At 38.8% G+C, this 24227-nt stretch overlaps 1 protein-coding gene across 4 annotated transcripts in view; it reads right to left on the reverse strand.

The window, feature by feature from the left end:
* Positions 1–24227, reverse strand: part of NR5A2 (nuclear receptor subfamily 5 group A member 2) — a 125302-nt gene that overhangs the window by 80752 nt on the left and 20323 nt on the right. For all 4 annotated transcript variants that reach the window (XM_006135394.4, XM_075936680.1, XM_075936681.1 and 1 more), the window contains one exon: positions 22430–23076. In XM_006135394.4, coding sequence (XP_006135456.1) covers positions 22430–23076 — 647 coding nt within the window. The remainder of the gene's footprint in view (positions 1–22429; positions 23077–24227) is intronic.

Raw genomic sequence — 24227 nt, forward strand, 5'->3', positions numbered from 1 at the left:
AATGACACACAAGGCATTAAGAATGCCTTTTGCTTTGTCTGGAAGAATGAAACTTGAAATAACTCAGTTCCCCTAAAGCATTTACAGTTTGATGGGCCTGATTCTTTAAGTCCTTTCTCCTTCAAAACTCATTAACATCAGTTAATGCCAGAGGAAGAACTAAAGTATTACCCACTGCCAACATTTAGTTTCAGCTAGACTGCTTATTGGCGTAAATAAGCTGGCGTAAAACACCTGATCTCACTGACCACTCGGGGTAGAAAATGATATGGCCCCAATCCTGCAAATGTGGAAGCATATCAGTAAACTGAAGGCAAAGGGATTGTGCATAAGTGGGTTGTGTTTGCAGGATTGGGCCCTATGCGTGGTGTCATACACTTGTTTGTTTCATGCAGGGTCACTTGTTCTAACAGGCGATATTACTTCTGTAATTCCCATTCCAGGTATAAAATCCATTGATTTTATAGTGTCAAACATTACACCCACAAGAAAACAACTACGCAGCTGATTACAAGCAAGTTACACCTCCCAGGGCACGCGTCCGATTATCTGAATCCTAGGTGCAAATCCTTCATGTTCAGAACAAACAAGAGATCCACCAATACAGCAGAATTTTATATTTGATCTAATTCTTTGGCATTCTGGGATTCCTCATTCTATTAAATGAAATATTGGAAGTATTTTTGCCTATTTAATGAGAGGCAAATAACACAGGGAAGACTAAAATACATTTTAAAATAAACTTATATGGCAAACATTTTAACCATGGACAGAAGATACCCACATCAACATTGATGACAACTGACAAACACAACTTCTCTGTATTCTTTATAATTTAAAAGAATGCCTGTGTAGTCTGGGAGCAGCTTTCCACCAAGTATATTCTATTTGCTCCCAGCTGGTATCTTCTAGTTCATGACAGCCTTTTATCCATTATCAAAGCAACAAGTGGAAAAGCAGATCCTCCTGACTGCTAACACCCTCTGTTCAGTTCTCTCTGTAGAATTTCTGCTTCTAAATCTTTCCTTTTAACAAGTTCTCAGATTTCCTTCCTACTGCTGCAGTAGGTACTAAATATGTCTCTCAAGTCTTTAGCTCACTTGTCTATCCTAAACTCTGCTGGATTCTAAAGGAATCCATAATTGCTTTACAACAGTGCATTACCTACAGAGACTGACTGAAATACAAGATTATCTTGATCCTACTTCTACTGAAGTGAATGGTGGTTTTGCCTTTAATTTCAGGGAGAGCAGAATCAGGCCGCAAATCCTTAGGCACCACAATACATTAGGTACACTTCTTTTCAGCATTAATTTCAGATCAAGCCTCTCATGAATCTAGGTGTAGTTTTTAACCTAACAACCACTTTATAAAAATCAATTATTTCTGTAAACATAAATTCTTAAAGAAATCAAATATAAATAAACAAAAACTATACTGTAATTTATAGATTTTGTTTGCCTGTAGCAAACAACGTCAAGAATAACAACATGGCAGATTTGAAAATAATTGATAAGAACTGTATTAAATCTACCAACTAAGGTGAAGTCTATTAAAATAATTTTAATTTAATAATATTTTATATAGCTAAATTATAGAGCCAACTTTTCCTTAACTCACACTGTCAAAGTATTGGAACATGTCATCTCAGAAATTTAGTTTTATCATAGATACAAACATTATATGTATATTTACATCCTCAAAATCGAAAGAAAAACTTGTTAGCAATCTATTAACTAGCCAGAGGTACTCTGTACCATAAAATGTGCTAGGGCTTATTTATATATCTGGATTATTTATTTATTAAAACAACATGCTAGATGCTAATTTATCATGATCATACAAACAAAGAAAAGTCAAAGAAAATTCTGTGTGCACAATGAATGCAGGATCAGGCTTTTTGCTGAATTGAGACCTTTATCAAAAGGTATTTACGCACATGCATGTGAGATTTATGCATATATTTAAGTGTATTGCTGAATCAAGGCTCATAAAAATGTGCATATCAATTTTCAGAGCAGGGAGCTGATCCTGCAAACACTTACTGTTGGTTGCAGTATTTACCACTCATCATAGTTCTATTTAATCGATAGAATTATACTTGCTATTAAACGCTAATCTAAATAATACATTTTTCCATGATCGTGCCCTGTTGGCCTAATCCTGACTATTGAACTCAATTATAGATTACTGATAACAATGAAAGCAGCATTGGGCCCTAATTGTACAAGAACTTAATTACAATGCGGTCAGTAAGCACCTGATAGTACAAGGTGCTGACCTTCGGATGTTTAAGCTCACTAGCTAGAGCACTCATCCAGGATACGGAATTAATCGAAGGGGAGACCTAGGTTTAATTCCATCTTACATGGTGCAGAGTACTTCATGATATGTGTACAGCAATTTACAGTAGTTACTCAGCATTGTGCTGGATAGGTTCTCCCCTGCCCCAGCAAAGTATCTTTGGCTATGAATTGAGTAATTTATTCCCACACCATACACGCTAGCACATTTTTAAATAATTAGTAAAAATGAAATATTATAAATAAAAATAGTAGGGGATCGACAAAAGTTCTCAAAATTGTTATTTTACACTGTGTAGCCTTATGTAAGTACACACAATATTGCATTAGAAGACCTAAGCTCATCTTAGGACTTTGACACACATATGCATAATTGATTCCTGATATCTATTTTTTTTCTTCTGCAAGGCCTCCCTTATCAAGTTATGTATGAATGAACAGAAGTGTCTTTCATCCCCCCACTTGCCTCCTGGTTCAAAAGGAACTACTAAAATAGCAGCCACAAAAATTCAACAGCCTGCCAAACGGCCTGCACACATCCCATTCTTAAAGGCATGTGAAAGGTTGGAAAGCTCAGCAAAATTTTTATGTACGGGAGCAGGCCCAAGGAAAACTCACACGCCATAACCAATTGTGGACAGAGGATCATCTATCAGCAGACAAATGCAGGAACTCCAGAATGTCTCTCCTCAAATGAAATAATATATCTTTGAAAGCCAATGCCCGTTTTAGGCCTGAGGCCCATATATCAAGCCTGAGAGGCTTGTGGATACGCTCCAGGGCCATTAACCTTCCACCTGTTTCCCCTTGTCCTTCAGGATGAGACCCTGCCCTTGATTTTACTCCCTTCCCCTGTTCATCTTCCGACAGAGTGTAAATGTAAAGCAGAGGGCCTGTGAAATAATTCAAAGGCAATGGACCAGGGACATGGTTACAAATCTCTGCCACTGGCACTGTGACTTATGCAGGCAGTTTGTCACACATGAGCCAGGTGACCTCTGTGACATAACAGAAAAATATTGCTTGAGATCAAAAGATGAGATTCAGAGCACTCTAACTAACTCTGGTTTGCAAAGTGATATTATACAGTGTCCAAGGTTTCCCTCTTTTCCAAGCAATATTTGTTCCAGTTAATCAAAGCTAGTGTAGGTTCTTTCTAATTTAAGTTCTCCCTGATTTTCTTTTAAATCTTTCCTATATGATTGAAATGTATTTCCAGAGCACGTTTCTCTTTTTTAACACTTAACTATAGTCTGGCAGTGAAGTACAACACAAATTATTCAGTAGAAATGTAACATATTACCATCAACAACATTTTCAAAATGGACTAGCTGCTTTTACAAACAAAAGACTTCAAAAATATCTGGTAATTACTGAAATGCTAAGTAATAGTAAAACTTTAAAATAACCACATTCTAGTGATAGTATTACAATTAAAGGTCTTAAATGTCACAAGTGTTTGTTAGAATACAATCTGAATGATAGCTAAAACAAGATTAATATTAATGTTGAAAAAGACAATGCACTGAGATAACACAACAACTATAAATCTATATTTTAAAAAGACATGGACTATGGGTCCAGGAAATAGTCTAATGAAACAAAGGCTAATTAGAATTAATTTCTAACTTGGATTCATTATTCAAGTTGTATACTACACATGAAGTTTCCCAGCTGTTTTATGCATTCAAGGCTTCTTCTCTGTTGGGGGCAGTCTAAAAAAGGATAAGGCCTAATAAATTTATCCCTCTCTACTCTCTTAACCTAATGACATGTCTGGTATGAACATTCAATTTTGTCTTTTTCATAAATTAAAAATCTGTCTGTACAATCCAAAGCATGATGATGAAGTGAAAAATATAACTGCTGCCTGATCACTTTAAATGCCTGGTCAAATGCAGATTTAACTCTGATCCTAAGTATTTGCCAACACCTATGTGATGAAAACCTTAATTTAATCCATGCACACATATACAAATACACATATAATTTATGACTATATTGTGAATATCTGGTCAGTTAATTTGTCTCACTTGCATCATGATGAATTTGGAAGTCAGGCATGGAATTTAAGCTTTTAAATCATTCAAAGAAATAATGCTCCTCCATTACAACTATTCTTTTATATCAAAACCATTCAAGTTGCAGGACCATAAGGGGATCTTAACATTCAGTTCTGTGATAGTTAAAAAATAAAAGCCACAGAAATGAAGATGAGCTCATGTTTTGCTCATTTCATGTGAGCAGTACTGAAGTAGTCTATTGCAAGGTATGTGAAGCAATAAAAACAAAATTACAATTACGGAAATTCTGTCAAGTACTACTCCATGTCTTGGTAAACATTAATCAACACTTTGGCTTTATAGTTTTAAAATAATTTCATTCCTGTTTGGACCCTATCATGAATATGTTCTTCTTTTTCTTTATTGAAACACGCTCACATAGTTGATTTTTGTAGCTTCCATTTGTCACCAGATCGGAATTTTACCATTGACTTTACTGGGCACAGAATCAGAGCTAAGATGTCTTAATTTTTAAACATATCTTGAATGTTATATCACAAATTTGCAGTGTAAGAATACAACAGTAGTGCTCCTGAGCAACAACACTCACGTCTTTAACTTTCATTATGGCTCATATTGAGAAGAAATTGTTTTCATAAATATGGTCACATGGTAGGCTTGATTTCAAGTAGCTTTTCTATACCCGGTATATTGTTAAATATGGTTGATGCATCTCTGAAAAATTAATATTTAATTTAAAAAGCACCTAGGCTAATCCATTGTCTCTTACAGTAAGAATGATCTAGTGCATTTGCTTTTGTAATATTCATGATATTTTCAAATCAAGGCTAAGCATTCTATTCTCTTCTCATAAGAAGATTTTACTACTTTGAGTGTTTGATAATTTTTGAATGACTCAAAAATCTTGAAAAAGTTGTCAAGAAAAAACCCTGTTTTATATATGAGAATGTTAATTTGCAATTTTCACAGAAGAAAACTGTATTGCTGAGTCTTTAGGAAAATAGATGGATACTGTGGACCAGGTTCTCTGCTAGCACCATTAACTGAAGTAGAGTTTTATCCATTTAAACATTTTCATAATAATAATAGTCATGGCTTTAGGGAAAATGCTGTAAACATTGTTGGGTACATCATTACATAGATGCATCAGCATATTATAATTTGAATATTTAATTCTTTAGTCAGTCATTTAAAGCAAAGAAAACATGGTGTGTGTGGCATCTAGCAAATGAAAAAATAATCATTTTGGGCATGAATCACTCCTTACATTCTTTTCTACCCACAAACAATTTCAGTTGGGAAAAGTGCCATATAGTATCGACAGTGACAACAAATTGTATTGTCCAGTGAACATCTGTTTCCGACTCCCACACTGATATTGCAGGTTGGGTACTTATGAGTGAGTTAGTCTTCACAAGCTGCCTGGCCACAAAGGAACTGGAAATTACTGGTACGTTCAGCTTTTATTATTGGAACACAGGAAAACTTTATCATCATGCTGGGAAGTTCTGTACCTTTTGAAATATTGGAACTGGGGTTACGTTAGCACATAAAGACACATGGAATACTACTAAAAAGAGAGAAAAATGCCTCTTGTTCAATATGTCCTTGGGTACATGTGGGCATGCAAGCTTGAGATCAAAATCCCACAGCAGAACAATATTTTTTGTTCTCAACATGTTAACTACAGTTGCAGAAACTTTTTTTAAACAACAAAGCAGGAAACACTGCAAACTAAGAGAGAGATTCTATAAGAATTACTCAAATTGGGTTGCATCTTGCCACTCACGGGATTGTTTGCATGGTATATTATTAATCAAAGTGAACAGAGGTGGCAGAATCTTTCCTTACATACAGGAGAGAGAATTTTGGTCCCCTACACAGGAAGCTTAACTTTTTCTAATTTACATATGGGACACTAAGATTAACATGAGGATAAATAAAATATTTAGCTGCCTAGATAAATATACTGCTGATTTAAAACAAAATAATTTGAATTTTTTTTATAATTAATGAATTTGCCAGGGTACTGGTGTTTAATTTTTCTTCATTGGTATAACAGTTTTTTTGAGCGGGTTACAGAAAGATAGGTCATGTTCCAGAGTTATTGGGGTAGTTATAGAAAGAATGGAAAAGATGGCCTTGGTTGACAAGGAAATATGCATGTAAAAATGTACAAACAAATGTCTATTTGATGTCATTTTCTGCAGCAATTTAGCTCTTCCTAATCGTACCAAATCTTGACACTATGCCTCAACTTTTTGGGCATACGATAGTCTGGGCATGCTTTTTATGAAGAGTTGTTCTACCGAATACATTATCATTAATAAATGGAGGCCCAGAGAATCCTCTGTGAGTGGATCTCTTCCAAGCTGCACATAAGGGGGAGACAGAGAGTTCTACATCTATGCACTATTTCCCCCCTCTAGTGTGCCACGAGGTCCCTCTGTAAGGAAGGAACTCTACTGATTGTGGAAGTGAATACCAAGTTACCTGGGAATGGAGCACAAGATTTCAATCATCTGTTAGCTCCTGGATTTCTTTATTGAGAGTTAGAAATGGCTGCCTCTGGGCCATCTTTGTGGCTATTACTGAGCTCCAGAAAGGAGACCACTGGAATATTATAGAGACAGATTTTGTCCATGTAGAACATCTTCTTCCCACAGATTTGTGGCTTCAGGAAGGATGGGAGGTCTTACTCCTCCTCCTCACCTGACAACCCCACATATTCCTCTCTCCTGAGAGGATAATTCACAGAGACCACTTAGGGGGAAACTCAGACTTATTCTGGTTCTCCACTGTGGATTTTTCTAGGGAAGGATGCAGTCTGGCCCATAGATATAAAAGAGTAAAAATAGTACTTCAGGTAACAGAGCTGGTGCTAACACAGTTTTCAAGAGGCAGGGAAATGAAAGGAGAAAGGAGTAAATATGTAGGAAGCTGAAAACAATATCTTAGAAAAATACAATAACCAGAGATTTAACAAGAGAACACATACCTAAGAAAACAGGCAGACACTACAAATGAAATTCCAAGGCCTAAGTCCCTAAGCCTGCACTCCTTAGTCAGACAAACTCCCATGGAAGTTTTTTCCTAGTAAGGTATGAGAGACCGAGACTGCAGATGCAACATTACTCACATCAATAGATACTAAATGAAAGGTTGTTACTTTCTCAATCACCCACCTAGAGAGCAAGTGGGAATAAATGCTTCTCAGCTTTCTTGCACTGCATACCACAGGGGTAAGAAATCAGCTGCTTCCCTCTCATCCCCATCAGGAACCAGGACGTGAATGACGACAAACTTGTCACCACTGCTAAGCCTTTTCCCAAACAAACAAAACAAACAAACAGTGCTTCTGATTTCCGGAAACTAATGTACATGAGCTGTTCTGAGGTAAAATCATGGTGAAGACCAGTCACTTCAAATTTTACTGTGGGATTAACTTCCCTCAGTCAGACCTATACTTCCAACTGGGGTTACTATTGGTGACTCTATCTCAAGGTGTACCTCATGCTAGTTCATATTCACTAATTACCCTGAGGCAAAAAAAATGCAATTCTTTTAGCAGCAAACATAACCTGTAATTCACAGCACTGTGCCTTACATAGGGCAGATCAGGGTCATATTGTAGCCTCACAAATATCACTAATCTATAAATATTTTAGAGATTTGTGCATCTGTCTATGTCTGTGAGCCCATTTGTTCAAGAACAGCTCCTAAACAATATGCGCTGTGATCACCAAATTTGGTAGGCAGCTTCCTCTTATCCTAACTTAAAGCAAGGTTGGAGTTTGGTTTTACCAGGAAAACAGGATGTGCCTGGAATGTGATTGTTTTCCATTACATGGAAAGGAAGGAGGCACAGAGAGGAGGGACACAATCCTCACAGTCACCAGTGGGGGGCAGCAAGCATAGGGGAGACCCTTCCTGCAGAGTCACCACTGGGGGCAGCTACACCACCAATAGCCAGCTGTAGACTTGGCTCACCATCTTACTTGCCACTGGCCCAGGTAAGTGGCTCCCTGCCTCAAACTCCTCTCCCTTGTCTTTGGCCCCAGCACCAGACTGGGGAGGAACCTCCCTGGCCTCACTGCCATGGCCCCCCACAGGAACATAACCATGGCCAGGAAATGCAGCCCTGGCATCCCCTCAGGACCAGCTGGCAAGCCCCCTCACCTGCACTGCTGGACTGCCCAGAATGCACGTAGTGGGCCAGCTTATGTGGCTTCTCCCTTCTCCCCCACCCCAGTCAGCCTGGGGAGCACTGATGGGGAGGCCAACACAGCCTCCTTTTCCCCCCCAGCCCTCCGAACTGGGGACTACTGGTGGGGGAGACCTCTTTGTCCCCCCTTCCCTCTCATGCCCCAGGCTGGAATCGGGGCGTGTCAGCAGGGAAAGACTATGCTCCCTTCCCTCAACTCCCCAGCCCTGGGCTGGTATCCCCAAGCCTCGGCCTGGGCCAAACCCCTCAACCCCTGGCTTCCTACTCAATCCTATTCCCCAGGTTGCCCCACAACCTCTCAACCACCCTCCTCAAGCACCAGGCTGCCCCCTCCCAGCTCCACGCCATCCTGAGGAGCACTGGCGGGAAGCCTGCACCCTCCCCCAGGCCAGTCCTGGCAACACTGAGTAAGTTTGCTAGTATATACATAAAAATAATCAGCTGAGACAAGTAGACCATGCTCATTGTAGCAACAGCATGAAAATATAATTCTTTGTCACATCCAGTGACACTTAGGAAGGATGATATTTCCTGTATATAAGAAACATGCCAGTAAAAGAATTTTCTTGGCAAAGAGACAATATGGAAATGTCCCTTTAAAATCAGTTAATAGCCACAGAACTCTTGAGTTAGCTAGAACCGTTTCCTATGCTATGGAAAGAACACTTGAATAAAGTTAACCAAGACATTCACTCCTCCCCTCCTCCCCGGTATCTATTTCTGGATATCTTCTTTTGTTCACCCTTGGCTAATTATAGTGGCCTAGCTTAAGTGATATTTATAGTCTTAAAAGATATGCTTGACTTTTTGAACACTTTATTCATGTATATTTCCTGTGTTCATTGTTGCTTTAATGCATTAAATTTATTTGATCCAAGATTTTATTTAGCAACGACTTTTCAAAACTACTTTCCTTTCTACAAATGAAAGAGCTGAATTGAGATGTAAACATGATTTCCCCCCCTATTTCTGTATTAATGGAGACAGATTTTAATTTCTTTCCAAATACAAGACTGATGACCACTATAGGAATCTCCAAAATGAAGAAAACAAATATTCCTTTTTCCAGTAATGTTTTAATTCAATGCCTTACCAAACATTTACTTTAACTTTTCTTGTAAATTGAATTGCTTTAAATATTGGTATGTTACCAGGACACAAGTATTCAATAATTTAAAAATTACCCAGTTTGATTTGATTTTTACCTGCAGTAGATTTATCTATCTACCAAGCATGCTTCTAAGTTACTGATTACCATAGGATCCATGAGAAGTACAAATATTATGAGGCAGTGAGCAAGCGCATAACAAGCTATAATCTGTCCGTTGGAGTCTTTCTTTCGGTCTTCCTCCCCTCTGTTTGCCCTGTGCTTGTCCTGACAACATAATAATAGTGACACCAGTGGCAACTGCTTACAACCAATACTTAAAATGTATAAATAAGGTACATTTGGAGGCAAAACTTGTACCGTGCCTTTTAACTCTATTGAAATCAATTGGCTGAAGAGAAGCTTTGGAGGAAAGCATGAGAAAATGATCAATGATTTGCTATTTAATAGGGGCCTATTGACTCAAATCTAGCACTGAAACAAGGGGAACTGCATTTGTATGGAATACAAATCTGAACAGCTGCTAGCCTACCTCCATATCCTATTTATTACATGCTGCCTTGAGTGTGAATCCCAGTTATCTTGCAACTGAGAAGATGTAATGAACTTTGTCCAAAATGGCTGCTGTACACTTGAGATCAGGAGCAGGAAATTTAACCCTAACCACTCCTTAGTCTGATCCAAAAACCTCATATAGTCCCTTTTCCTGCCTTTGTGCCAAGGTGGAAAATGAAGGGAAGATGGGGGCAAAGGCTATGGGTCAATGTGCATGAATGGGGTGAAATACACCACCCCAGGCCCACTGAAGTCCAGTTTGGGGAGTTTATATAGTGCATAGGCCTTAGTCTGTCCCTTTGTACACAGATGAATGTCATGCAGGTGAAAAACGTTGTGTAAGATGCAGGTTATTTGACAGGTCTGCACTTGTGGTGTGTTTCCCCTACCTCTTTTTGCACTGTATAAGACTTACCCCATGTTGCAAACATCAGTAAAAGGAAGCAGGCTTATTGTTAGACAGCTAACTGTTGAGATTTTTTAATCTTTAAACTAGTTGCTGTTAGGGTATTGCTTCCCAGAAGTATGTTGCTTTTGTTCAGGCAATAATGGGCATTTTTCCGCATTTCAGGATGAAGTCATTTCAACAACTAGCTCACAGTTCTGTACTCCCTTACTTAGGCAAAATTCCTATAGATGTATATGTTTTTTTTGTCTGAGTGAGGGCTGCATGTCTATTTTTGTACCACACACAAGGTAGTACAATCCTCCATCCTGCTGCCAAACTAAATTGACCGAACAGAGCATCAAGAGACTATAAAGTACAAATGTAATGATAGTTTGAGTACTTTTAAAAATTAGTCATTTTTTGAAGAAGTATAAATGAAAGAGCCATTTTCAGATGAATGTTATGATATGGAAAGCCCACAGGTAAGCAAAATGTGCTCAAATTTAGTATTAACTCTTCTTCATTCACTGAATATAAATTGTGCTTTTTTATCAACCGTACTTACTTATAAACCTTAAAACTACAAGAAAAGATAATTAGAGGGGTTTTTCATTAGAAAATCAATCAGAAAATAATCAGGAAGTTAGAACATTCAATCCCCAAGAGCTTTCTTTTAACAAAAATATTTTTTACTATTTGGCTTTTGAAACAAATCATACCAGAAGGTTTAGGGGGAAAGGGACTAATTAATAGAACTGAGCAAATAATTGATTTTTCAGTTCAATGACTGAACAAAAAAATAACCCTGAAAAATAATTCCATTTATTTTGAAATGAAACTGAATATTTTACAAGGGCAAAAGTTTTTGTTTTGGATCAAAGGAAAAAATGCCAATGTCCATTTGAAACAACATTTTGAACCAGAATGTTGATTCAAACCGACATATCATTTTGAAAATATTTCCAAACTAAATGTCAAATGTCAAAACAAAAATGTTTTAGTGTTTCCAATATTTTTTCATACTTTTCCTGACTGACACTACTTGTTAAATTAGACTTAAAACCATAAATAGTTTTGGTGTCCTGACAAATTAAATATTCACTAGAAAGTTTTCCTGCTTTAATGATTACATAGCTATGTTATTCATCATACCTCACTGCGGCATTTGTATTACACCTATATCTAACAGAACAACAACTTTTGGACATAGTCATTATATTAAGTGCTACTCAAGTTGAGCTGATTTTTGTTTTGTGTTAGTAGAGTTAACATTGGGAAAAATTACATAGACATTGTAAAGTCCACTGAGATATAAGCTAATTACCAAAACATTATCACATCTCTACTTTGTGTAATGAAGCTATGATAGATTTCACATCAAAAGTGAAACATGTCTGTGGAGGTTGTTTTTGTTTCTGAGAAATTAGGAAGAGTAGTTAGCATGAAAAATAATTAATCAACTGAATTCAATTTCCACTGCATGACTTTATCTCCTGTTTGAGTTTACAAGTAAAGCTGGAAATAATTTGAATGCTCAGAAATTGAGGCTCTGTAATGGAGCAAACTTTGATGGATTCAATAAATGCCAAAATAATTTTAAAAATCTAGAGTCATATCTTTGGCTAGTGTAAAATGGTACAGCTCTATTGAAGTAAATGGATTCAAGCCATTTATGGACCAGTAAATGGATCCCAATGAATGATATGACACTTTATTTATACTGACAAAAATTAAGAAATTCAATCTACATCTTTATTCCTTTCTGCCTGCAGATCTTAAACTGATTTTTATAACGCAATCTTAAAATCAAAGATAGAAAAGGCATACTAAATCATCTGGTCCACTCCTCTGCATATTCTGGAGAGTTCTCTAAGTACAGATCTATACTTTGTCCAGAGCAGTTTTAAACTTCTCAAGCAATGGACCTTTCACCGCTTCCCCTGGGAGACAATTGCACAGTTTTCTAGCTCTTGTCATTAGGGAGTTTTTCTTGATAGTCAGCCTAAATTTTCCATTTTTAGTATTTCTCGGTTACTCCTATGCAGATAGGATACAGTTCTTCACTGTCCTTGGTGTTTGCTTCCTTTACATACAGCACTTATAGGTGGTATGTGGCTTTGAGGTGGTGGTTTGATCAAAACACTGCATAAGTGTTTTAAATGTATCTTTAAAGTCAGTTTTTCCAATCTCAGTTACAACTGCCACTCTTCTCATGGTTCCCTACAGTTTGACAATATTTTTCTGTCCCAAGAATTTAATCTCATCATCTCCCCCCTCTGTAACAAGTGTAAAATTGCACTGGCCAGTACTGTAGAGGCAGCAACCCCATTCCTTTGCAGCTGGTAAAAGTTTTGCCGTTGGTACCTAAAAGGCCAGGATTTTACCCAAGGTGTAGCAGTTTCCTTGACAGAGCTGGATGAAAAAAACTTTCAATGTAACTGAAGAAAACTCCCCCCCTCCCCATTCATGGCATTATTTGCAAACTGCAGAGCATTTTGTTCTCACACAGAATTTTGCAAAAATTAAAGGAACTTTTTACAAGAAGAAACCTGCCACCATGACTCTGACATTCCTTTGTGAATAGACTAATCTGTGATTTCCCCAGGGACTGGCATGTCTTCCCTTTTTTCCACCACTATAAACGTTGTGTTACAGAACAGAAACAACGAAATCGCACCCTACAAATGCATTCCAAATAATAGTCCAAATAACAGTTTGGAAGATTGGGGACCATATCAGACCCTTCTCTAGCCTCACCCTGTGCAGTGGGTGTGGAAATGATGATTGCTGCCTCTGTGGCATTCACCAACATCTGCATGTGAAATGGAGCAGGTGATGGGTGCAAAAGATGTAACATCTCCTTATCCATCCCAGGGTTCTTTAGTAGATAACACGAGGCAGATCTAGTTGCCATAAAACTTAAAACAGCTTTCTACCTCCATGTGGATGAATATTCCTCAGATGGGAGAATCTGGGGTGAGCAGCCAGTACAGGAGCCTTAGACTGTACCTTTGAGGAAAACACCGTTCTCTCCTCCATTTTACCCAAAGTGGGGCAGATTTCCAAAGGTATTTGCGAGTCCAAAGATGAAGAGAGATGCCTACTGGAATTTTTCAAAAGCCCCTAAACAGCCTCAATAAAAACAAAGGGATCAAGGCACCTAACCTGCTTAGCTGGTTTTGAAAACAATCCTAGGTGCCTAGGTGCCTCTTCAGGCACCACCTAAATACTTATAAAAATCTGTCCCAACATTCATTGCAGCCCACTTGCTGATCAACGGCTCAGTCCTTATTTGAATTGAATTTAGTATGGTTTTCACTTGATCAAAGCCTACAGAATGAGGTCTATAAGAACAGCATTCTCTTTTGAATTCCCTCCTGGATGGGTCAACAGTCTCCCATGCAACAGTTCAAAGTTCAATGCAAATAACTGTCTTGAACTTCTGGATTTTGCACCTAGGTTTTGAAAGGGAAAGTTAAACAAACAGGAATTCTGAATTCCTTTATGTGGCATGTTTCTAGCTAACTGCTGTTCTGTGTGCCTTTGTTTATCACACCAGACCCTAATTCTAGACTGGAGAGTAGGCCTCATGGTATCATCAGTGGTTCAAGTCCTGCTCAGTTCATAAATGACTAAACATCATTATCACTTGTTGGCTTATTCACTAAGGTAGGCTGGTGAGTCTCAGACTATGATAGAGGAAAGTGTCAATTTCAAAACAATCCTCCCCAAAGGTGCGTGTTTATGGGCGGCCTCGGCACAAGCTCTGCAATAATTGGGCCAAGAAGGCTTTGGATCAGGACTGAATCCAGCATTCAAGAATTGTGTCAGACTGACTGCCCTAAACATTGAAATTCTGTAGTCACCCTTGGAACAGATACAGGGAAGACACCGCACGGACTAAGAAAGCTCACCTCTAGACGGTGTGCATAGCTTTTAGTCTCCATGCTTCATCAATCCTTTTCCTCTCTCGAGGCTTTTCCTTTTGTAATATTGATTTTACCACTGCCTTCCAAGTCTTTGCAGATAAAAATGTCAGTATGAACAATTGTTTTTCATCAAAATACACTCAGCGTTTGTCAATTCAAAGTTTTTTTAAAAGAGTAATTCTTTCAGTTGTACAAGATTAATACTTTCACATAATATTTCTTCCACACAGTTTGAGAAACAGACTAAGAATGAAGGCAATTCCTTTTTCAATATTATGAATACATTTCTTAATCTTGACCAGAAATCCACGACTATGCATGACAGCATGTTAGCTAGCTAATGTGACCACTGATAACTCAGGGAAGTCCCGAACCTAAATGTTTTAAGCAGTGGAGCTGTTCTTTCTTTCTTTGCTCTGGAAGATCCCTGATTGAAAGAACACCGTGAAAGATTCCTTTCATCAGCTCTATTAGTTACATTTTCTGCTTTGATAAATGTATAGTACAAGAAAAATCTAAAGCACTTCAGGCTACCCAGTTGCATTTGATTAATCTGAAAGACTGAATAATGTAACAGTCTTTCAAGACTCAAAGAGAAACTGAGTTTCTCTGCTAATATTTTTCTTCACAAATGTATACATTTCCTACACTATATAATTATCTTATAAGAGATAACTTGATATTTCCTGGACTTCTGCAATTCAATTTCCTGTTTGTATGTGTTCTCTTTTGTGATGTTTAATTTATTTGTTGGAATTAGAAATTTGGAATTAAAGGTGCTGTATGACATGTCTATAATGCTTTTCGATGGAAGATATAATCCAGTAAATTTGTTGATTCTGTCCACACTATGCTTTTTACCACATTAAGAACCCATTTTAGTTTGTGCTATCGGATGTACTGATGATGAAAATGGGATATGAATTTATTTAAATATCTTTTGCCCAGTTGCCATTTGCGTCTGCTAGTAGGGCAAGTAAATTTCAAAGTGTTAATATATAGCAGAAATAGTAGAGTAGACTGGATCCTATAGAACATAAATTGTCTGACTCAGTCTACAAACTCTGTATCCATGGTTGTGCAAGAGTAAAGGGAATGCTATCCTTAACCCAACTTTGCAATGCCCTCACCAACAATGAAGACAGTAAATATGTTTGAATGTGGAGTGGCACCTTGTCCATGGGTGCAAAGTCACTTATGGGCAGGCCCTCCACAATTCTTTTTTCCCTGCACAGGAGAAATAAGTTCCTGTAGCCCCAGGTGGGCATTAACTCAAATGGAGTTGCTACACAAAGGTTAAAGAGGATCAAAAACATCACTGCTGGATGGGTTAACTAAGACAGCAGCTTCTGGAGGGCCTTCTTGGGGGGCGGGCTCTCTTCCCCCCTGGCTGCGGGAGGAAAGAACTTTGCCTTAATAAATGAGTCCTCTCAACGTTTTTTAAAATGGGATATGTTCAAGACACTCATTCTAACTTTAAATTGCATCAAAAGTCGCAGAGGGGTAGCCGTATTGTCTCAGAGGGGTAGGGATCTCACTTCCTCGCTATTATCCTGTCTTGACTGCGTTTACCAAATTGTTATCAATATAACAAAAATGATCATCTTAATTACAAATGACAAACGTGGAGGGAGGACTTACACCAGGAAAAAAGAGAGAGAGAAGAGGTGAGACAACAATACATAGATTAAACTCTTCTCATTTCAGTCCCTGCTCCTCAAAGGTCAGTTAAATTACATATTCAAATAATTCTGTTCCAACAATTTAATGGCAGGCGAGCAGTGTAAAACAAGAGAAAAAGGGGCACAACTTGAAGTTGCAAGAACGTCAAAGGGGAGCACCCTGGACAAGGAGAGGGGATTTGTGTGAGTGCAGCTTTGTTTAGAGTCCTCCTTGCTATAAGGAGGTATAATTTCACCTGCGTTGGTGAAGCTGTCCACACTTGCAACCATTTACTAAATGTCCTTACCACACAGTAAATGGTAGGGGCTGTTGTCTGGCTTATAAAAAAAATTGCACCTTGTGGTGTGGGGAGCAACTTAGGTCCACCCTGGTGCAAAAAAGCCCTCTGGCCAAAGAAAACATCACCAACCCTCCTTCCCCTAAAGGAAGTAATTAAATGCCAAGTTTTTGTCACAATCTGCTGTGGTCATGCTAGTTACTCCTTTCCAAAAGGCCTAGGAAGGACTTTTTCCCTCACTGCCTTGTTGTCCAAGGCGAAGTGCATTGTTTTCTTCCCACAGTGGGATGGGGGCTAAGTCGGGGTGGACATGAAACAGGGGTTAGGCTATGATGTCAGAACTCATTCTGTTAACATGGGGCAGATGTCCACTGCAGGTACTCCGTAGGGAAGGGATGCAGACTTCAGACAACATGGATTGGTAAAGGATATAAAGCAGATATTCTTTAAAAGGAGAGGAAATTGGGGCTTGGGAACTCTGACGACTGGTATAGCACGCAGCCAACCCCTTCTCCTTTATAACTCCTTTAACTCTCATTGAAGTGGTGGGGGCCCAGCAGCAGGCTGTCTGGGGACCAGGATTAGTAAAGGGGGACAAGCTCCCCCATACTAACTGTTAGCATAGGTAAATGATTATGGCATTACCTGTGCTGTAAGCTTTTATGTGCTGGGTACTCCCTAACATTTAGGAATAAAGTTACAGCCTAATTAACCCACATCCACTACCTCCTGTCCTTCTTCTGTCATAACAGGTTAATGGGATTTTATGCCCCTATAGTATTTTGATTTAGAATATTCACTCTCAAAAATAAGGGAATAAATTGAGGTAAACATTACAGTATTTTTGCCTTTTATATAGCTACCAACCTCAGGTAATTTTCTGAACCCAGGGCCCCTGGTTATTTTCGGCAACATAATCAGAACCTCATCCAGGAGAAGCAATTGGGTGACTACTGGCTCATGGAAGTGTTACTTATGGTCTTCCTGAGCTATGCAACAACAGAGGAATGGAATAACCTGTTCCATTAAAGAGCAGGAAATAGATTAGCCTTCTTCTCTGGTTGACTAACATTTTGATCACGAAAGATGGAGGCCACTGGAACTTTCTATATCCAGCTCTGGGGCCATGAGCTCTCTGGACTAAAGAAACTCTTGCAATATTTTCTTTTCAGCTTTGCAAAGACCTTTCTCATGGATAGCAAAGCCTGCTACACAGCCATCATCTGAGGCAGGGCTACTCAACATGCTGCCCCATTTGTTTGCAGCCCGCAGTGCAGTTTGGGTTTATGTGTTGCTCAACACATGGCTCGGGGGTGGGAGTCAAAACAAAAAATTAGTCAATATAATGGTCTTCTGTTGAGATGCATTTGAATAGTTAAATTCCTGGACTGTCATTGCTCATTAAAAGTGCTGTCATATGGGTGGAAATGGGGTAACTATTGCATTTTATTAATATCAGCAGAACTGACTTAAATGGGGCCTGTACATTGTGTAGTCTTGCTTTAATCTTTGTATTTATGCCCGTCAGTGTGAAAGAAGGTATTGCATAATTTGCATATATATTTGCATGTATATACAGCCACACTTAAGTTGCAGTCCTTGGTATGTGCTAAGAGTATCACTGTGGCCCCCCAAGGCTTTGAAAGTTGAAAATAGCCCTGATCTGAGACTATGCACAAGATTTATGTTTGAGATATTAATAAGATGTTGAAATCAAAGTTTCCAGACACCACCTACCTAGTTGGAGCCAGATTTTGACATCCATATTCATGATGCACAGTATTTTACTTCATGAGTGGTTCCATTAATTTCAAACAGGACAATTTTCAGAACAAGGTGCCATTTATGAAAATGGGACAATCTGGCCCTTAGTAAGTAAGATTAACAGTCTTAAAACATTTTCTTAATATCATTTCACTGCCAACCTTTAGAAGTATTTTATGCATACTTTATAGCTCATTGCTGCAAGTGGTAATGAATATCATTTGAAGATTTCAATGATTCCCTTCTTGCTTTCTCCAGCACAGTCCCCCAAAATTAACTCATACATGGATTGAAAGACCTTTAACTTCATTTCACAGATCTGAAGAGCCCTGTACAATGCAAGAGCATTCAACAGTGTCATTTAACTGGCCTTTGAGGAGCATGTGCCAAAAGTAGAAGTTTAATTTATGCATTGTCATAGTAAGGTAAGTCTCTCTCTCTTACACATTCCTGGTGTAAGTCTACTACCCTAGTAGTAGGTATTTTCTCGTTTATGTAACATCATGGACCACAAAAAGAGGTGTTGGCATTTTGCTAGATCAGATACACTCAGAGGAAGGTGATCATAGATAAACTGAATGGAAACTTCAAGACAACCATTTTAAAAGTAAATATGCATTTATTATCATGTGAATTGATAATTATGTGCTAAAGGGAAAGAATAAAAAAGGAAAACTTAAAATCATGAACAAATTGAGTGGCATTTCCCAAGGATGCCCATAATCCATTTATGAACTAAGACAGCACTTTGTCATCATGTCTTCTTTTCAGTCCTCTTTGTTAAAGAATATTTAAGCTTTATGGCTCCAAATTTGTAGGGTTGAGACAAAAGAAAAAGTTTTCCCTTTCTCATGCATTGAAGAGGTGAGCATGCAACACGTTTGAAAGGAACTCGATGGCTTGCTAACACCCTGTTTAGTAATTTGCATTCATTTATTTAATATGTGATCTATACGCATTGGATCATTATGAATTTCTTGCTAGCCCCTATTTATGCAGATTGCGGTTATTTAATCATTTATGATTCACTCATTCAAGAGAAACTCTTATTCCCAAACTTCTTTTTATGCACCTGTCTCTCTTGTAATGGATCTCCAAGATTCATACTTTAAATTTAGAGAAGTAGGAATAATAGAAACAAATTCTCATTCTTATACATAGATCTTAGATGTACTGATTTGAATCAATTGAGAATGGCAAGACATGTGCTAGTTTATTTTGCAAACTAGTCCCTCTTTCCCCAAAAGTGCCTCCCACTGCCATACTGCACTTATTCTTCTAATCATATCCCCAGTCCTTATATATGCGTCCTCAGTATTCATGCTCTGTGGAGCATTCTGACATATCTGTTCCTCTTGCACTGATCAAGTGGACACCTTAAATTGATGCAAGAGGTGATAAAAATGGGGGACCTGGGAAAAAAGCCAAGCTCAAACAGGGATGTAAGTCTTGCTTTAGTGCTGTTTCTCTCAATCTTCCAGCAGCAAAAGGATATGCTGTTGTCTTTTACTCTAGGAGCTGATCCAATGATGTGCTGAGCGGCTACAACTCCCACCAAGGTCACTGGGAGTTGACTATGCTCAACATTTTGCAGGATCTGGACCATAAAATCCACCAGGTATGGAGTGATTTCCTATATGTGCGGGTGTGTTTCATTATCTTGTGATTTTTCAGGAGTGCTCTGTGGTTTAGAAGCTCATTGTCCTAGAGGAAGATCTAGGTCAGCAGATATTAAACTTCCAGAAGTACAAGGTCCTATGATGTAAAAAGTACAAATATTAAGATGAAAAAGCACCTTTTTAAAAAAAGGCCTAGTTAAAAAAATCTGCTCGCTGGATTCAGTGTGTATGTAGCCCACATACTTTTAGAGCCAGGTATGGAACAAGTTTCTGCATCTTGTGTAGTTATTGCAGTGCATGGAAGGGATAAAGAGACTTTGCAAAGCTGATGCTGGAGGTAATGGCTGTCTCCTATAGCTGGCCTCACTACAGCCATCTGATCAGTTACAGTCTTCACAGGCACTGGGAATTGGGACCCCAAAAGATGAATGTTTAAGGAATACTGATTAAGCATTTTTTCAGATCAACATTTCTCCACATAACTACATGAGAATGTTTTGCTCGATCCTGCCATTCTTACTCACATTGAGTACTACCTTACTTAGGGTATGTCTAGACTACCCCGCTAGTTCGAACTAGCGGGATAATGTAGGCATACCGCACTTGCAAATGAAGCCCGGGATTTGAATTTCCCTGGCTTCATTTGCATAAGCCGGGCGCCGCCATTTTTAAATCCCGGCTGGTTCGAACCCTGTGCCACTAGTTCCTAGTTCGAACTACCGTTACTCCTCATTCCACGAGGAAGCCTAGTTCGAACTACCTAGTTCGTGCCCCATGTAGCCGTGCTGCACAGGGTTCGAACCAGCCGGGATTTAAAAATGGCGGCGCCCGGCTTATGCAAATGAAGCCCGGGAAATTCAAATCCCGGGCTTCATTTGCAAGTGCGGTATGCCTACATTACCCTCCTAGTTCGAACTAGGAGGGTAGTGTAGACATACCCCCAGTTAATAGTGTCAGTGATTTCAGTAGGTTTTCCTCAATGTAAGAGCAACAGGCTTTGGTCCTTTATAAATAAATTTGATTTTTTAGGAAATTGTTTGCTAAAATGTTATTGTTTCTTCATTTTGTTGCTTTAAATTATTTAAAAGAGCATATGGCTTATTATAAAACCTTAAATAATTTATAGTTGCAAATAAATCAGATGAAATTAGATATTTATTTTCTCTCTCAAAAATCAATCACTTTCCCTCTAAATGGCCTTCCTCATTATTCAGGCTGAGTACCCAGTGCTCCTGCAACCATGCTCATGAAGGGAGTGAAGAGCCGTCTGAGATCAGAGTAACCCATACGCCAGTTGCCTGAGTAGCATCTTTGAATGGCGTTCAGAGATCACTCCAAATGTGTCTTAGCATCATCACTTTTACAACAGCCAACAGCTCTGATGCAGCAAGCATCCTATTCTGTACTTGTGCCTTTTTTAACCAGATCCCCCTTCAGGTGCCTGATTCACAAGGGAGGTTTCAGTGTTCAGTGAAACTCTGCAGCCACAGTCCTATTAGCATACTGGATTACCATCCCTTGGCTACAGAGGAGCCTGCAAGGAGTCAATGACTTAGCTGGGCTAGACATAGTGATCAGGCAACAAATGATGTTGAAGCAACAGCATCTCTAACTAGCAGTAGGAAATGCAGAAACAGACACTAGAGCAGGAATTTTCAGAGGTGGATTCCAATGCGTCTTCCCATTTGGGAACAGAAATAGATCAAGAAATATTCCCCTGCCCCCATTAAACTAGTTGCTATCAATGTTACCCCCTAACATTCTGGGCCTGATGTTTGGCCTTTTCTTCCCCAATCCTTCTATGCCAGACCAATTGCACAACAGGACTATAAAGCTGCCCTAACAAATCAACTGAGGAATCTCTTGGTATGAGGGAATTCCTGGCTATCACAGAGGAGTCATTCATGTGTGAGGGTGCATTAGAGGGACCAGCTGCTTAGTGCTCCAGCAAGCTTTGGCCTGAGGAACAGCCTGTAAGGGGCTGTTGCAGCCACATGGGTTAAGACAGTCCTTTGGTGCCTCTCAGGTTGGGGGAGTGCAAAGGAGTCCTTAAGATTTTTGCTTGCTCTTCAACAGGTCCTACGCTGAGTGTAACTTAGATTGAGACTCAGGCCTTCAGTGTTGCTCACATATAGACCGGGAAATAACATTCTAGTAGTACATAGTAATTTTGGAGCTGTAAAAGATAAATGCATAAAGTAGTGTCTCCCCATATGTAACCAGGATAAAGGGAGCATTAGGTAACTGCCGCGTATAGTGGTGTAACTTGAATACAATATACTCAGTGGATGCATTTAGAGGAGTAAATGCTTTGTGATCAGAGGAGAAAGAGAGAGACATGCATTAATCATAAAAAAGGCTGAATAGGGCCCAGTCTTTTTCATATCCGACATAGGTTAAAAATAGCAGAATCAGTTGAAAGTTTATTCTTATCATAATAAACCTACATGAAGCTGAAGTAAAGAAAGCAAGAGTGATGCATTTTAACAAAATGACAAATCATGTTTTCTTGCTTAAAAACCTGTATCTAGAATAGTATGAGCTTTTTACCTACCTTAAGTTCTCTAAAAAAGATGCTACTTCTTGCCCACTCAACAATGGAGAAGAGGGTTTGGTCAGCCATTTTACACATAAGCCCAAACGTGTTGAGCTTTTCATGTTTGCTTCTGTTAGCTTGCTCTTGCTGCAAATATGCCATGATCTTAGCCTGGACTTGTGGCTCATCTGGCTCACACTTCAAGAGTTCCAATATCAGATGTGGAATACTTGCTGGTGAGCTTGTCTGATAACTATCCATGTAGGAGTAGCCCATTATTGACTCTGGAGAGCTAGTGTAAGGGTCAGGGTATTCAGACTTAATAGCACGGCTTGGAAAGTGGCCATAGGTTTGGTAACCTTGTAGGCTGCCATGAGGCGGCATTGTCATGCTAATTGGAGAGGTTACAAAGGGACTTCTGTCATAGTCTGTAGGAGGCAAGGCAGTATGGTTCAGAGGTAGGCCTTTGGAAGCAGAGTGGATATTCTGGATTGCAGAGGATATTGTCAGATCAGTGGGCATTGCTTGGATTACTTGAGTCATGGCTTCCAGTTTAAGTCCATTTGCTCGGATAAGGGCTTTCTTCTGCTGCTTCAGTGCCCTGTCTCTCTTGTACATTGGTCCGAATTTGTTTCGACCACCACGCATTCGGTCTGCCCTCACAGCTGTTGGGCACAAGAGAAGGAAGAAAGATCTCAGTTAGAAGGTATGGAGAGAACATTCTTGAGTTGAACCCACAGTTAGGAAATACTGGTAGCACATCAGTGCTCATTTACTTTAATCAAAACAGCATGATAATTCCAAAAGAAAAAAATCTTTTGATTTAACTGATTTTAATTTTCTTAAGCTTCAGGGGGTAGCCGAGTTAGTCCGTTACAGAAAAAACAACAACAAATGGTCTGGTAGCACTTTATAGACTACAAAACTCATGATACCATCTACATGTTTTGTTAGTCTATAAAGTGCTACCAGACCATTTGTTGTATAATTTTCTTGGTTACCTTTTTGTCACATGTATGTGTAATGCCAACAGGCGAAATCGAACCTCTTGAGCTTAGTCCATGAACCTCTACTGCATGAGCTAAAAGCCAGTTAGTGCTGAGCTAAGGCTGCAGAACACACATTTTTCACTCCGTAACATAAGTGGTCTTAGTGCCACTAGATGGGACAGCATGCCACATTCAGTAGGGATGTGGGTTACATTTGAACTCTTGTTTAGGTCATTTAAAGTCAATTGCACTCTTGCTTTAGGTCAATTAGAGATGAACACATAGCAGTACATATTTCAAGCATCATGAGATAATGAGAGTCCTGTTGAGATCTCACAATTTGTTTTAACTGCAACCCATGGTACTGTGTTAGGAAAAACGGTTTATGTCTCATCTGAAAAGTATCCTGAGGGCTACATTATTTCATGATAATAATAATTCCATTACTGCACATCACCACTGTACAAAAATTGTCTGAAACATAAGCTGTAAAATGCTAAACAGGCATAAAATGAATCTGGTTTCTTTGACAAAAATTAAAGATGATTTATTTTATGGTTCAAGTATATTATTGCACATATTTTAGGAACATCCCTCATTTTCTAGACATGTTTTTAAATGCAATATAAATAGGCATGGAAAAAGCTGCCCGCTTTGCCATATTCCACACACGTAGATTGAACTGACTCAGGAACTATTGACAATGCTATAGCTTATAGTATCTGTGGAATCAGAAATAATTAAAACAAACCTATTGCAACATTTTCCTTGGGAATCATATTGGTTGTCTCTGTCACAGCAGTATCTGTCACTATGGCATATATCTA

This window comes from Pelodiscus sinensis, chromosome 9, assembly GCF_049634645.1.
Source record: "Pelodiscus sinensis isolate JC-2024 chromosome 9, ASM4963464v1, whole genome shotgun sequence".
Taxonomy (NCBI): Eukaryota; Metazoa; Chordata; order Testudines; family Trionychidae; genus Pelodiscus; species Pelodiscus sinensis.